The sequence below is a fragment of the Xenopus tropicalis genome, chromosome 3 (genome assembly GCF_000004195.4).
Source record: "Xenopus tropicalis strain Nigerian chromosome 3, UCB_Xtro_10.0, whole genome shotgun sequence".
In the NCBI taxonomy this organism is placed as follows: Eukaryota; Metazoa; Chordata; class Amphibia; order Anura; family Pipidae; genus Xenopus; species Xenopus tropicalis.
The window spans coordinates 31,387,478-31,403,255 of record NC_030679.2 but is presented as its reverse complement, the minus strand read 5'-3'; the positions used below and the strand labels follow the sequence as shown (position 1 = coordinate 31,403,255).

General features: G+C 42.4%; 1 protein-coding gene across 3 annotated transcripts in view; it reads right to left on the bottom strand.

Annotated features, from left to right (window-relative positions):
• The window catches only part of fam13b (family with sequence similarity 13 member B), a 46,308-nt gene that overhangs the window by 16,623 nt on the left and 13,907 nt on the right, over positions 1-15,778 (bottom strand). For all 3 annotated transcript variants that reach the window (XR_001924323.2, XM_002933633.5, XM_012959750.3), the window contains exons 7-13: positions 14,245-14,422; positions 11,577-11,712; positions 10,690-10,835; positions 7,476-7,611; positions 7,243-7,328; positions 6,418-6,466; positions 164-293 (exon numbers count right to left, since the gene is read on the bottom strand). Coding sequence is in view for 2 of the 3 variants with exons in the window: in XM_002933633.5 (XP_002933679.2) it covers positions 164-293; positions 6,418-6,466; positions 7,243-7,328; positions 7,476-7,611; positions 10,690-10,835; positions 11,577-11,712; positions 14,245-14,422 (861 nt within the window). In the remaining variant the exon portion in view is untranslated. The remainder of the gene's footprint in view (positions 1-163; positions 294-6,417; positions 6,467-7,242; positions 7,329-7,475; positions 7,612-10,689; positions 10,836-11,576; positions 11,713-14,244; positions 14,423-15,778) is intronic.

Below are 15,778 nucleotides of genomic sequence, written 5' to 3'. Positions count from 1 at the left end.
GAATTATCCTACTTCTCTGCCTTTCCCTATCAAATCAGTGTTATATTTACAGGTATTAATATTATATTTATTTCTTATCTTTCTGTTTGGGCCCTGTCCTTTTCATTATCCAGTCTACTATTCAAACTGCCTTGTTAGTGAGCCCCTTCAATTCATACTGTACCTTCCAGATCATCACTGGAAATATTTCTTAGCTGTAGATGATGAATGCTCATGGCTTCATGTTTAGCGGAGACACCTGCTTGCAACGTCTCAAATTCAAGGTTTGCATTGTAATCACAATTACTGGAATCCTGCATAGGCGGACACAAAATGTATTACATTAGTAAATAAGCTTTTAGCTTTAAAGAGTTCTCAAATCTCATCTTTACACTGCTCATCTGAATGTATTTAGGTTTTCATTTACATAGCTCCACTTGTGTACACAGTGTTGGACATTAAAACCAATTAATAGAATAGATGGGGAACAATAAAGTAGCAGAGTTTATACAGCTGCATGGTGGCTCAGTGGATAGCACTTCTGTTTTGCAACGCTGGGGTTTGATTCTAGCTTGGCCATTATTTGCAAGGAGTTTGTATGTTTTTCTCATGTCTGGGGGCTTCCCCAGTTTCCTTCCACATACAGGTCTCCTGTTAAAATTGGCCCAAATGGACTGTATGTAAAGGTGATAGGGCCCTTAGATTATAAGCTCCACCAGGGTAAAGGGGAATGCTGTTTAGCGTCTACAAAATGCTGTAGAAATGTGTCAACACCATGTAAATACCACAATTACAATTATTTTATCTTTAACCATTCCTGGGTCTTTTCTAAAGGACTGTGCTTAAGAAAAGCCAGTTGGGCTTGGTATTTCTGTGCCAGCAGTGGGGTCTTACTGGGTCTCCAACCATACAACCTCCTTTTATTATGATGGTGATATACAGTGCAAGCTATAGTGTATCTTGTGTTGTTCTTTCACATTTAAAATAAAAATAATCCTTCTCTGCAATCTTTTAAAATTGTTTCAGTTACATTTATGTCCAGGGAATGGCTAGAGTGCCAAACTTCTTGAAAATATTTTGTATGGTGAATCCAGGAACATTGAGAGCCCTAAAGATGGACTTGTAGCCTTGAGTTGGCATGCTTTCTTACAATTTTCTGTCTCAACTCCTCAGAAAATTCTCTGCTTTTTATCCTATTGGCCATGTTCAGAGCGGCACACTCTGACACAAAATAACAGAACAATGTTTTGCACCTGAAAATGTGTGCTAGTTATATTGGATATGTCTGCAACAATGGAGGAAGGTTCAAGGCAAAAAGGAGGTTTATGTACTTACCGTTAAAGCCTTTTCTCTCCAGTCGTAAGGGGGACACAGGGACCATGGGGTAAAGGGTCCCTCCCATCAGGAGGCAGGACACTGATGACATCAGAACTGAAGACCCTCCTACTCACCCTTTATCCCCTGCTGCCTCTGAAAGGCGCCAGTTTGTAACAAGTAACTGAGAACTCTATAACATCTCTCAACCTGGTAGAAGACATAACTATAGAACAAGAGTTCGGGGAGGGAAGCCCTGTGTCCCCCTTACGACTGGAGAGAAAAGGCTTTAACGGTAAGTACATAAACCTCCTTTTCTCTCACGTCTAGGGGGACACAGGGACCATGGGGACGTAACAAAGCCACATAGTAGGGAGGGAAGAACTCTGATGATTTAGAAAACTACTGCCTGGAGCACCTTTCGGCCGAAGGCTGCTTCTGCAGACAGGTAGGTATTGAAATGGTAAAACTTCGTAAACGTGTGTGGAGAGGACCAAGTGGCCGCTCTACATACCTGCTCAGCTGTGGCCGCATTTCTATGCGCCCAAGAGGCTCCGATTGCTCTAGTGGAATGGGCTCTGAGTTTTATTGGAGGTACCTTCTTCCGCACCAGATATGCGCGTCTCACTGTCTCCTTTATCCAGCGAGCAATTGTGGTTTTTGTGGCAGGAAGCCCCTTACGTGCTCCTGAGGGTATTATGAAGAGAGTCTCTGTCTTCCGACTAGGTCTTGTCCGAGAAACATATACCTTAAGGGTTCTTACCACATCCAGTCTATGCAATCTGGCTTCTTTCTCATTCTTTGGATTATTGCAGAATGATGGTAGTACAATCTCAGTGTTGATATGGAATGAAGACACAACCTTGGGAAGGAACTCTGGAACCGTATGAAGTACTGCCCTATCCTCGTGAAAGTTCAGAAATGGTTCTGCGCAGGACAATGCGCTCAGCTCAGATATTCTCCTGGCTGATGAAATTGCAATCAGAAATACAGTCTTCCATGTGAGAAATTCCATTCCCACCTCCTTCAGTGGCTCGAATGGTGCATCTAGAAGTACCGATAGCACAAGATTGAGGTCCCAGGGTGGCACTGGATGCCTGAATGGGGGAGATACTCGAGATACCCCTTGCAGAAAGGTCCGGACATCGTCCTTGAGGGCCAATCGTTCCTGGAATAGAACCGACAAGGCTGATACCTGAGCCTTTAACGACCCTAGTTTGAGTCCTTTTTGGAGTCCCTCTTGTAGAAACTGTAGCACCCACGCTAATCTGAATTCCGGAAACAGAAGTTCCTCCTTTTCACACCAGGCTCTGTAACATTCCCATGTTCGGTGGTATATCTTAGAAGTAGTTGGTTTGCGTGCTTTAATCATGGTCAAAATTACTTCCTCCGAAAAACCTTTATGTCTCAGTATTGCCGCCTCAAGAGCCATCCCATTAAGGCGAATAGCTGAGGATTGGGGTGAAAGAGTGGTCCCTGAGCAAGTAGATGAGGGGATGATGGAAGTGGAATCGGAGGTTCCAGTGATAGATCTAGTAGATTTGAATACCAGGATCTCCTGGGCCAGCAGGGTGCCACTAGGATCACTGTGACTGGTTCTCTGGTGATCTTTCGCAGTACCCGCGGTAACATGGGAAGAGGAGGAAACACGTAGGCTAGTCTGAATCGCCAAGGAACTGTCATGGCGTCTACTCCCTCCGCTAGGGGATCTCTGTACCTTGCAAAAAACCTTTGAACCTTTTTGTTTTGCCTTGACGCCATCAAGTCTATTTCCGGTTCTCCCCATGTCCTGGTCAGTAGCTGAAACGCTTCCATTGACAGACTCCATTCTCCTGGGTCCAGCTGGTGTCTGCTGAGGTAGTCTGCTTCTACATTGTCTATTCCGGGAATGTGTATTGCTGAGATCTGTGTGCCCGTACTTTCTGCCCACTCCAGAATCTGGGTCACCTCTAGGTTTGCTTTTCTGCTTCTTGTGCCGCCCTGCCTGTTGACATATGCCACTGCTGTGGCATTGTCTGACTGTATCCTTACTGCTTGGCCTCCTAATATGCCTTCCCATGCCTGAAGTGCTCGCAGAATGGCCCTGATTTCTAGGATATTTATCGGTAGTGATGATTCCGTCCGTGACCAGGTTCCCTGAACTGAAAGTCTCTGGAATGTCGCCCCCCAGCCCGTGAGGCTGGCATCTGTTGTGACTATTAACCATGACGGTTCCAGAAATGATCTCCCTTGATTCAGCTTGTTGGGAGTTAGCCACCATAGTAGGGATCTCTGAGTCTCTTCCGGAAGTCTTATCTTCTGTTGTAGTGATGACTTCTTCCATAGTCTTAGAATCGCCGTCTGTAGTGGCCGGAAGTGGAGTTGAGCAAAGGCTACCGCTTCTATGGTGGATACCATCAGTCCTAGCACCCGCATGCAGGTCTGGACTGTTGGATGTGCTGATGATTGGAGAAGTCTGATGGATCTTTGGATCTTGAGTTGTTTGTCTTGTGGTAGAAATACCTTCTGTGCTGCTGTGTGGAACAGTAATCCCAGGAACGGCATCGTCTGGCTGGGTACAAGGGATGACTTGCGAATGTTGATTGACCACCCGAACATTTGAAGACTCTGGATGGATATCTGTATGTTCCGTTCCGCTAGGTTTTTGGATCTCGCTTTGATGAGGAGATCGTCCAGGTAAGGCATTATGAAAACACCCCGAACGCGTAGATAGGCCGCCATGGAGGACATGATCTTCGTAAAGACTCTTGGTGCCGATGACAGTCCGAAAGGCAGAGCAACGAATTGATAGTGGTAATTGCGGAATGCAAATCTTAGGAATTGTTGGTGAGGCGGAAAAATAGGGACATGTAGATATGCGTCTCTTATGTCCAGGGAGGCTAAAAAGTCTGCAAGGGAGGCGTCTGCTAGAAACTGGTTGGCTTCCTGGATGTATGAAGCCAGTTGGAGGATAGTGTCCTTGGGACTATCATCCTGAATGGCTTGCACTAGGGAACTGGACCATGTCTCGACTGCCCGGCTGACCCATGCGGAAGCTAGAATAGGTCGCATTGCTGACCCGGTAGACAGGAAATTGGCCTTAAGAAGGCCTTCCATTCTTTTGTCGGTAGGGTCCTTGAATGCGGAGGCATCTGGAACTGGGAGAGCAGTAATCTTGGATAGTCTAGATACTGGTGCATCTACCGCTGGGGGGGAACACCACTTATCTATTGACTCTTTAGGGAATGGATGTTTTGTAACCTGAAATTTTCTATCCGGACATTTCCATTCCTCAAGAATTAAGTTTTGTAATTGTTCATGGGCTGGAAATGTTGCAGGTGACTTGCGTTGTCTTTTAAATAGTGTGGAAGGCTTTTTCTGCGTGGGGTCTTCCTGAATGTTTAGGGTTTCAAGGACTGCCCTAATGAGGCTATCTACCCCGGGTGCTGTGTCTGCCGCATTGTCTCCCTCACTGGAGTCAGAGTCCGCTGGGGAGGAAACTATTTCCCCGTCACTAATATCCTCATCAGAGGAGGGGAGTGTGGAAGATCCCTTAAGGGATGTGTCAGTCAGACAAGGCTGTTTGCGCTTGGGCATGGCGTCAGAGGTAGAGGCCATCTTGGAAAGCATCCTATCAAGTGAGGATGCCAGTTGGGGTATACACTGCAGGCTGGATAGAGATTGAGAAAGTGAGATTGCCCAATCTGGTGTCTCAGAAGGCCTCTGGGGTTCTAGAATGTCCCTGGCAGAGGGCCCTTGTGATGTACCCTCAGGGTTCACCCCAACCTGTGACAGGGTTAATGTGCCAGGGTTGTGTGCCTGAGTAGGGCCGCAGGCAGCGCAGAGCGGTTCAGCTTGGCCCTCCCTGAACTTAGTTAGACATTTAGTGCATGCAAAAAAGGTAGCCACCGGATTATGGTGTTTGCCCCCCCTAGAAAATAAGTCTCCCCTGCCTTCTGCCATGCTGAGAGAATGCTCGGCAGCTTCGGCGTTACTCACAGACCGGAGCGTCTTGTTTATAGCAGAGTAGGAGAGCCTGCAGTCCTGTCTGCGCACCGCGTCAGTGTAGTGATGGCGCGAAGCTGTGTTGCAGCTCTCCTCACCGCGCGAGAGTCGGCTTCCGGGCGCGTGACGTCACTTCCGGGTGCCGGCGCGCCGAGTAGCGCTGCGCTGTGTGGGGAGCTTACTGGCTCGTTGGTGATATGGCGGTAGGTCCCGAGCATAGAGGTTCGGGTCCTTGTCGCCAGCCTGCAAACCTGCCCTGTGAGGGCGCCGCTGTCAGGCCTCTTGTAACGTGGTCCCCGCAAGGGGGTCTCTGACCCTGGGAACTTGGGTATCCCGCGTCAGGGGGCTTGCCTATATTGAACAGACTAGGTCTGACAAAGCTACACCCCGGGTGTCAGTACTATCTACCGACCGAAGAATTCCTGTTGGGCCTCATAGAGGCCAGTCCAACCTCCTGTATGAAGGACACTGAAAAAACTGGCGCCTTTCAGAGGCAGCAGGGGATAAAGGGTGAGTAGGAGGGTCTTCAGTTCTGATGTCATCAGTGTCCTGCCTCCTGATGGGAGGGACCCTTTACCCCATGGTCCCTGTGTCCCCCTAGACGTGAGAGAAATACAGCAGCGGAAGTGGGTGGTGTGAGCTTTCTGTTTCCCACCCAAGGAGCTACAAAACTGGTAAAAATTGCCCTATGTGCAACTGTCATAAGGGGGGGGGGGGGGGGGGGGGGGGGGATTACGCCTAGCTTTAGGTGGTCAAATTTATCTGTTTAGTTCTTCTTGAGTCTGAATTGGCACCAATTAATCCAAGCAAGTGCTGAGAGCAGTATGTTACTTCTTTGTAGCTGTAATGTACCGCCCACACGCCCAGCCCAAGGGGCAGATTTGTTTACTTGGTGATGCTTAACCTGTAACTAGCAAATTGTTCCATGTATCTTTTATCAGAATGTCCTCACCTTCTCACACAACCAGCTGATTAATTATATGTACTGTGGAGCCTGAGTGGCGAATTGAAAGCAAAATGTTGTATTAAGGGAATGTTGGAGCATAATTTCATTAAAAAAACAGGAGACTGGCATTTCCGAATTTTGTGCAAAATAAGCACAAATTGAGTGAATATAAATGAATAATAATAGCAATTTACCATAGCTGGAGAATGAGGTCTATAGTAGTCATCATTGGTTTTATCGAGTCTGCAATAAAGAAAAATCATTGCAATATTAAGACTAAAACAAAATAAGGACAAAAATCCCAATTCAATGCAAGGACCAATGTTGATCAAGAGAAATGTCAAACACACCCTACTAGAAGAAGGATGCAAATGCAATCATTAAAGGAGAAGGAAATGGTAAAAATCACTGGGGGGCTGCCAAACATTTGGTACCCCCCAGTGATTTTTACCTTTCCTTCTCCTTTAAGGGGGAAGGGCATTGTATGCAACATATCCATGTCTGCAGATGACACCAAATTAAACCAGACTATTAAATCTATCCAGGATGCGCCATCCTTGCCACAACCTGCCAATTAGGGTGGCTAAGTGGGATAAGATGCAGTGTTATGAATGTTTAAAGGTCTGTAGAGCTGATGGCAGAGCAAATTTGTTACCTATGATAATTCTGCGCTGTGATAGACAAGGGGAAGATATTTCCGGAAGATCTTTTCCCCATGGTAGCCTAAATGTACCATGGGCAACATATAATCTGGTCTGCCAAGCAATTTATACGCTTAATCGGATTTAGTTAGGCAAATGCTTGATGAAGAAGACCTGGGAGTACTTGTGGATAAAATACTTAGCTGCAGCAAGCAAGGAATGGCCAGCAAGGTATTACAGTGTACTAAAAGTCATGCAGATTAACAAAAATATCCTTATTTTACCTGTTGTTCTGTTTAGAACAGGGACGCACTGAGTAGTTTTAAGTAGGGATTATTATTGCTGTGAGCAAATAAAGTTATTAAAAATTATACTAACCTGTCACTTTCAATAAAAAAGTCTTTATCTGTAACACCATCATCATTTGTTTGCTCATCAGTTATTTCCAATAAAATATCAGACACCTGTTGATTAAAACAAAAACAACATTTATTGATTAGAAAAATTCAGTAAAAAGGAATACACAAAATATATGTAGAAGAATCACAACAATGCTTTAAAATAACTGGGTACAAAATGAGATGGTTTGAGGGTTAGATGCTGCCTCTTACCTGTGTTTGTTCCTGTGCCAGATTAGAAAAAACACTATTTTCAGTATCTTGATATTCAGAGAAGGAGCTACTCAAAGGCTCTGAGTATTCCGTATCATCACTTTCAATATTGGCATTATCCACCGAGATATCTTGGCTAAAGCAATAAAAAAAGACTTGTAACAGGATGTTAAAGCATTGAAGGGAGACTATGCTTAAATAATAGTGATTATGATATTGTTAAAGTAAGTTCAGGAGAGCAAACTTTAGAACTTAAAGATAACTTCTTCCTCTTTAGGGTAAAGACACACAAGGCGATTAGTCGCCATGTCTTTTTAAAAAGTAGCACTGGCTAATTGGTGCTCTGCAAATTGCGCACGATCAGCCGCGGCGACTTGTATATCAGCCTATAGAGGCGAAACTGCCGTGATTACTCGCCATGATCATAGTCAAGCAACTAATCGCGCCATGTGTCTTCGCCCTTACAAAGTACTAGTAAGGCCCAATCTAAAATATGCAGTGCAGTTCTGGTCGCCAGTGCTTTAGAGGGCCATGCTAAAACAGATCAAGTATTGAGAAGAGTGAATCACTTAATAAAGGGAGCTCTTAGTTATAAAGAAAGGATGGCAAAGTTAGGATTGTTTACACTAGGAGAAGAGTTTCTTGGGGGAAGATATGGTAACTATGTATAAATACATACAGGCACTATATACAGTGGCTTGCAAAAGTATTCGGCCCCCTTGAACTTCTCCACATTTTGTCACATTACAGCCACAAACATCAATCAATTTTATTGGAATTTCACGTGAAAGACCAATACAAAGTGGTGTACAAGTGAGAAGTGGAAGGAAAATCATACATGATTCCAAACATTTTTTACAAATAAATAACTACAAAGTGGGGTGTGCGTAATTATTCAGCCCCCTGAGTCAATACTTTGTAGAACCACCTTTTGCTGCAATTACAGCTGCCAGGCTTTTAGGGTATGTCTCTACCAGCTTTGCACATCTACAGACTGAAATCCTTGCCCATTCTTCTTTGCAAAACAGCTCCAGCTCAGTCAGATTAGATTGACAGCGTTTGTGAACAGCAGTTTTCAGATCTTGCCACAGATTATCGATTGGATTTAGATCTGGACTTTGACTGGGCCATTCTAACACATGGATATGTTTTGTTTTAAACCATTCCATTGTTGCCCTGGCTTTATGTTTAGGGTCGTTGTCCTGCTGGAAGGTGAACCTCCGCCCCAGTCTCAAGTCTTTTGCAGACTCCAAGAGGTTTTCTTCCAAGATTGCCCTGTATTTGGCTCCATCCATCTTCCCATCAACTCTGACCAGCTTCCCTGTCCCTGCTGAAGAGAAGCCCCCCCAGAGTATGATGCTGCCACCACCATATTTGACAGTGGGGATGGTGTGTTCAGAGTGATGTGCAGTGTTAGTTTTCCGCCACACATAGCGTTTTACATTTTGGCCAAAAAGTTCAATTTTGGTCTCATCTGACCAGAGCACCTTCTTCCACATGTTTGCTGTGTCCCCCACATGGCTTGTGGCAAACTGCAAACGGGACTTCTTATGGTTTTCTGTTAACAATGGCTTTCTTCTTGCCACTCTTCCATAAAGGCCAACTTTGTGCAGTGCACGACTAATAGTTGTCCTATGGACAGATTCCCCCACCTGAGCTGTAGATCTCTGCAGCTCCCCCAAAGTCACCATGGGCCTCTTGGCTGCATTTCTGATCAGCGCTCTCCTTGTTCGGCCTGTGAGTTTAGGTGGACGGCCTTGTCTTGGTAGGTTTACAGTTGTGCCATACTCCTTCCATTTCTGAATGATCACTTGAACAGTGCTCCGTGGGATGTTCAAGGCTTTGAAATCTTTTTGTAGCCTAAGCCTGCTTTAAATTTCTCAATAACTTTATCCCTGACCTGTCTGGTGGGTTCTTTGGACTTCATGGTGTTGTTGCTCCCAATATTCTCTTAGACAACCTCCGAGTCCGTCACAGAGCAGCTGTATTTGTACTGACATTAGATTACACACAGGTGCACTCTATTTAGTCATTAGCACTCATCAGGCAATGTCTATGGGCAACTGACTGCACTCAGACCAAAGGGGGCTGAATAATTACGCACACCCCACTTTGCAGTTATTTATTTGTAAAAAATTTTGGAATCAGGTATGATTTTCGTTCCACTTCTCACGTGTACACCACTTTGTATTGGTCTTTCACGTGGAATTCCAATAAAATTGATTGATGTTTGTGGCTGTAATGTGACAAAATGTGGAAAAGTTCAAGGGGGCCGAATACTTTTGCAAGCCACTGTAAAAATCTCTCTCTAAACAAATAGCCCCAAATATCCCAAAGCATAAACATACATAAAGCAAACATTATAAAGAAAAAACAAATCTAAGCAGACAGCTAAAATTCACATAAAACAAAAACACAGTGGAGGATGTGCAATAAATAGGCACAACATGGATGAAATACTTGCCCAGAAGTGCTAGGCTGCCTGCACCAGGAGGGAGCTCCCAGTTCAGGCAGACACATTGTGAGACTCGCATGCCTGTAAGGAGACAGTGCTACAACTCCTGCCACAATACGTGTGTGATGTAGGCGTTTGAGTCGTATCACCCGCTCATATGTCACACACATGCACATAGTGAACGAATGTGGAGTCTCGCTCATAATGTGCATGCATGGTTAATAATATGGCTGCCCTTGGGGTCCTTCACACCAATCGAGGGTTAACAAGGCATGGTCCTTTCTTAAGGTCAACTGGACTAAGGTTAGTGTAGAGAAAATCAAGCAATAAGCCCTAGCATTGCTGGACTAAAGCTACTAGTGTACTTTCACCATTAATAATATGTATGTATGATGAAATTCCTAGTCCAGCAAAAGTTATGTAAAGCTTAAACTGGTCATACATTTAGAGATGCCCATGTATGGTGAGGGCAATAAAAGAAAAGATCTTTACTCGATATGCCCACCTTGAAGTGGGCGATACTGGGCTGATCTGATTTTGAAAATCTACCCAATCAATATCTAGTCAATTTCCAGCCCGATATCAATCTGGCAAGCCCACCGGGACCCATACATTAGCCAATAAACTGCCATTTTAGGGGCAGGAAGGGCTAAACTGGCAGCTTTTATTGGCCCGTGTATGGCCAGCTTACACCTTAAGTCACCAATAGTTAAGTAATAGTTAAGTCACATATAGTGGCCTCAGACAGATGTGCTGTACCTTGTGGAAGCAATGACATCATTTAACTCCAAAAGGTCTTCGGAAATATCCACCTTGATTACACTGGGTTCTTCAATCACTTCAAAGCATTCTTCAGACGTGACCTCTGCATTTTCTTCCTTAAAATCTTTTTGTAAATCATTATTCTATGGAATAAATAGCAAACAAATATTTAAGCAAATGAGAGAAACATAGAAAGAATGAACTGAGGAGCAACTCTCTGTGCTCCACCACATTTTAATGGAACAATATGTTTCCCACTGAAGTCAGCTGGGTAGGTGCAGGAACAGATGAAAAAAGTTGTGCAACTTAACACTGGTTGTTACAGTTTTGTAGCTAACACCTCCAGCTTTAACACCATGCTAAAATCATGTGTTTATGTGTAAAGTGGTGATGTGTGGTGTATTTTGCCCCACAATTTTACACATCTTTATAAATATGCCCCATTATTATCTAGGCAAACAAATGCAAATAAAACCTTGACATCCATTTAAACTAGCGGTTATACAAATATGGGACCTGTTGTCCAGAATGCTCTGAAACTGAGGGTTTCCAGATAATTTAGATCTTCATACCTTAAGTCTACTAAAAAAAAAATCCTTTAAACACTAATTAAACCCAAAAGGATTTTTTTGCCCCAATAAGGATTAATTGTCTCTCAGTTGGGATTAAGTACAAGGTATTGTTTTATTATTAAGGAAAAAAAGAAATAATTATAATAAAAAAATTAACATTTTTAAAAAGTAAGTCTGTGGGAGATGGCCTTCCTGTAATTCAGAGCTTTCTGGATAACGGATCCTGTACCTGTATATTAGTGTAAAAAACATTTTGTGCCTGAATAATCAGTAAAAAGAGATAGTAGTAGTGTAGAGAAGGTTACATGTTACCTGCTCAGTTATAGAACTGATATTGTTTGAAGAAAATTCCTCTTCTGTTTCAAAATAATCACAATACCGTTCCAGAAGCCCAGTCATTATTTTGGTCACTATCTCTTGTTCCTTCATATCATCATCAGAGTAAATACTGTTAAGAAAACAGAAGAGAAAGATTTAATACAAACAAAAGACTATATTACCAGTTACTTTATAGATAAAAAAAAAACAAACAAAAAAAAAAAAAAAACTTCAATCCAGACAGCAAAGGAACTAACTGCCAGGAACAGATATATATAGAATATATAGAACTTTCCACACATTAAAATGCAGGCAGTGTGTTGATTTTGCACTACCTCAAGTCACAGCCAAAAGAAGACAACTGAAAATTCCATCCCATACTGCTGTATTTGACTTAAAAAACTTGAATTTGAGTTATGGTTCAAAAACTCGAATGTATGGTATTTAAGTGCAAAAAAATGTGAAAACTTGAATGTAAAAAATTGCCATCTAAAAGCTTGCAAGTTTCCATAGAAGTGAATGGGAGCTGTCCTAGGGAAAGTTAAGCCATATTTTCAAACTTACATTTTTTGTAAATGAGCTCTCATTTTTTTTTCTATATAGCCCTCTTATTGCGGCTGCATATATAAAATAAGCTTTTCTTTCTATAGGTAATATATATTACATAATTGCTATATTATAAAAAGGTAAAAAGCAACATTCAGAAAGCTGAAAAAAAACACACTTTCTCAGCCAAAAAAAGGATAAATGTTATTGGTTACCAAGTGTAACTGCCCAAGTATTGAATATCTAGGAGCCAGCAAATCTGTTTTGGAAACTTTTGAAGCTTACACTGGGGACCAGGTAGCAAACAAACTTCCAAGCGGCTAAGTTGAGGCAGAGCTGAGGTTTAAAGGGGAACATATTTAACTAAAGTGAATACCTCAAATTATTTTTCATCAAGTAGTTATACATATTGTTCTTATAGATTTAGTTGTGCTTGCTCAACCTAACATTTGTTTCCTTCAGCAAACATCTCAAAAATGGCATCTGTCAATAGTGCATTGCAAATGCAGGTAGAGTAGATAAATCAATGGCTAACAGTATAATATTTTCACGTGCAACAGTACAAAAACATTGGATTAAACCATTTTAAACATCTAAAATGTAAAGAAATGTAGTAAAAGCTATTTGTAAAAAGGATTTACAATTCAGCGATTTTCTTTGTAATAGCAACAGTACAAGATTTCCAGGTGCAATGGTACAAAATCATTGGGTTAAAACATTTGAAAAACTCTGAAAGTAAACAAATGTAGTAAAAGCTATTTCTAAAAAGGATTTACAATTTATCAGTTTTTTTGTGATATAAACAGCTACCACTTGAAAAGCCATAGCATTAAAAGAGCAGAGTTCTGCTCCGAACAGTAATGTTCACTATGAGTAACAGAGCGATTTACTTCAATACAGCTTGAATTGGTGATTTGGAAGGTCCAGTTTCCAAACAGCAAGTCAGGAGAAGGAAAGCTTCAATCACTGGTGAGGGGTGGGTGGCACAGTGATTGTAATCTGTAAACCTGAAATGCCGGGCTTGTGCTTCTGTTAGCAGAAAACTGCACTGGCCGGGGTACTTCTGCTTAAAGAAGTAGTAAACCTTGTTTTTCCTATCTTTAAAATTACTCTAAACAACCGCCAGAATAACATACCTTAGTCATTGCATTCAGTCTGACCTGGTTTCTGATTTATAAGTTGAAATCTCCAGCTCCTTTCCTCTTCTTCCTGGTACAGTGTGAAGCCCCACTCCCCTCTTCCTGTTCTGCTCTCCTCTTCTCTTCAACTACAGGATAGTAGAGTGCCCCCTCTTCCTGTTCATCTCTCCTCATCTCTTTGATTACTCTTTAGCCTTCTGGCCATGCTTGGCAGAGAAGAAGCTTGAGTATGCACTGGGAATGCACAGTGAGTCAGGCAGTTATGTATGGGCACAGAAAAAAATCTGCTGCTGCTGCACACTGGCTCCTGCTTCTCTCTGCATTCCCAGAAAGCTTCTTCTCTGTCGGGCATGCCCAGAAGGCTATAGGGTAGTAAAAGTGATGAGGAGAGCTGAAAAGGAAGAGGGGGCAGGAGTTCACAATGTACCAGGAAGAAAAGGAAAGGAGCTGGAGATTTCAATGTATAAATCAGAAACCAGATCAGACTGAATGCAGGGTCTAAGGTATGTTAATCTGGGGGATGTTTAGAGTAATTATAAAGGTAGGAAAAAAGGTTTACTGCTTCTTTAAGCACCACAGAATGATCCTCTTCTGCTTCTTCTTTCTTCTAAATCCCAGGGGCCAACTCAAGGTTTGGCTATTCACTCTACCGTGCATGTTCACCATAACAGTTAAGTTTTCTTCTTACAGGAGTACCAGCCCAGGGTATCAGTATCAAGTAAGTAATAATCTCTGGGGTGCACCTAACATTTGTCAATCAACAGCAACTGAACCTTTCCTTCTCCTTTAAAGAAATACACTAGAAGAATGTATCAAAAGCTGTAAGAAAAAATTTGTTATACAAATAAATGAAACAGATGCTACAGCTTAACTGCATGTTTATAGGTATGATATTTTCACTTCAAAAAAGAAGAAGAAAAAAAAAGACTAAAAATAGAATAATATTAAACAGACCAGAAAGGAGGATGTTTACTCACTGAAAAAGATCTGGACCAAAAACAGCGGCCAAAGCAGTTGTTGGCCACATTTCTTCATGATTTGATGCTACGTTAGCTAGAAATCTGCAGAGAAACTTGAGCAAGCTGTAATTAATGGATGGTAGCTGCTGCAATAGGTATTGCAATTTCCTGGAAAACTCATTTTCATTATCAAAATCTAAAAAGGAAAAAAAGGAAAAACATGAAATGTAACAGGCTAATCGGTGCAGCAGGGTCAATAACGATACAGGCAAAAGGAAAGCTTACAATATTACTATATTTGCATAACAGAAGAAAAATATAATGAAACAAATTCTTTCACATTGCTCTAAAGGGGCAAAATTCTTTCAAGTTAAAATAAATAGATTTTCTGTATAAAAACCACGGTCAACAGTTTTAAAGCATCAGCTATGAACACTTCCCAAGCTGAAAGTCATGGTTGCAAGATCACCACTTTAAAGGTGGCAACACACGGGAAGATTAACTCGTTTGGCGAGGTCGCCAAGCGAATGGATCTTCTCCTAACACGCCCACCTTTAAAGTGGTGATCTAGCAACCATGACTTTCAGCTTGGGAAGTGTTCGGGCTAATTCGATTGTTTGGCCCTAGGGCCAGGTATGAGTGTAGTGTTATAGTTCACTAAGTCACTGCTCCTCTGCCAATTATTGGATGACGCTGGGCAGGCGTTTTCTTTACAAAACAATCCGGAACAGCACCACTTGTATTCTTAATTAAAATGCCTTTATTGCAAATATTTTTAGGGCATCACAGCAACATTTCAGGCCATGTGTGGCCTTTTATCAAGCAGGGTTAAAAACCCTGCTGCGAGACATCATATATATATATGAACCTATTATTGCAGAATATTAGGTAAGCCACTGAACTAATCTAGGGCAGTGTAGAGTCACGTGGGCTCAGCCCCACCTCCATCCCTGCCTCACTATGGAAAAGTAAATCAGGACACCAGTAAAACACTATGCTTCCCTGGTGTCCTAGACCTCAAGTGTATTGCTAGCTCTGTATTATGCAGTTGCTCACACCTCAGTCACATCTGCTGCAACTAAGTACCATTCGATCACTTCTTGGGTAGTCACATAAAGTTAAAACAAAAGTACCCCTCTCAGAGGGAAACGCCGGATGCACACTTTGCGCACTCAAAGTGACTGCAAATTGAGACTTTTACAACCATGTTTTTATATTTTCAAAACTTTGCTGTCAACTAAGAGAGGGACAATCAAATATTCACTAACACTAGTGTAGTCACTCCATTTGGCAAGCACTCCGCAGAATTGTCTAAGGAAGATTTCCCTACTCTGCAAGCCTGTTATTAGTCCTACAACTGTATAAAAATGGCTCTAACACCCATATGTAATAACAGGCTCTAAGTTTGCCCAGGAGCAGTAAACCATTGCAACCAATAAGATAGATGTTTTAGACAGGTGACCAGTAAATGCTGCCTGCTGATTGGTTGCTATGGGTTACTGCTCCTGGGCAAACTTAGTGCATTTTATTATTGAACCTCCAAAGAGAGTTT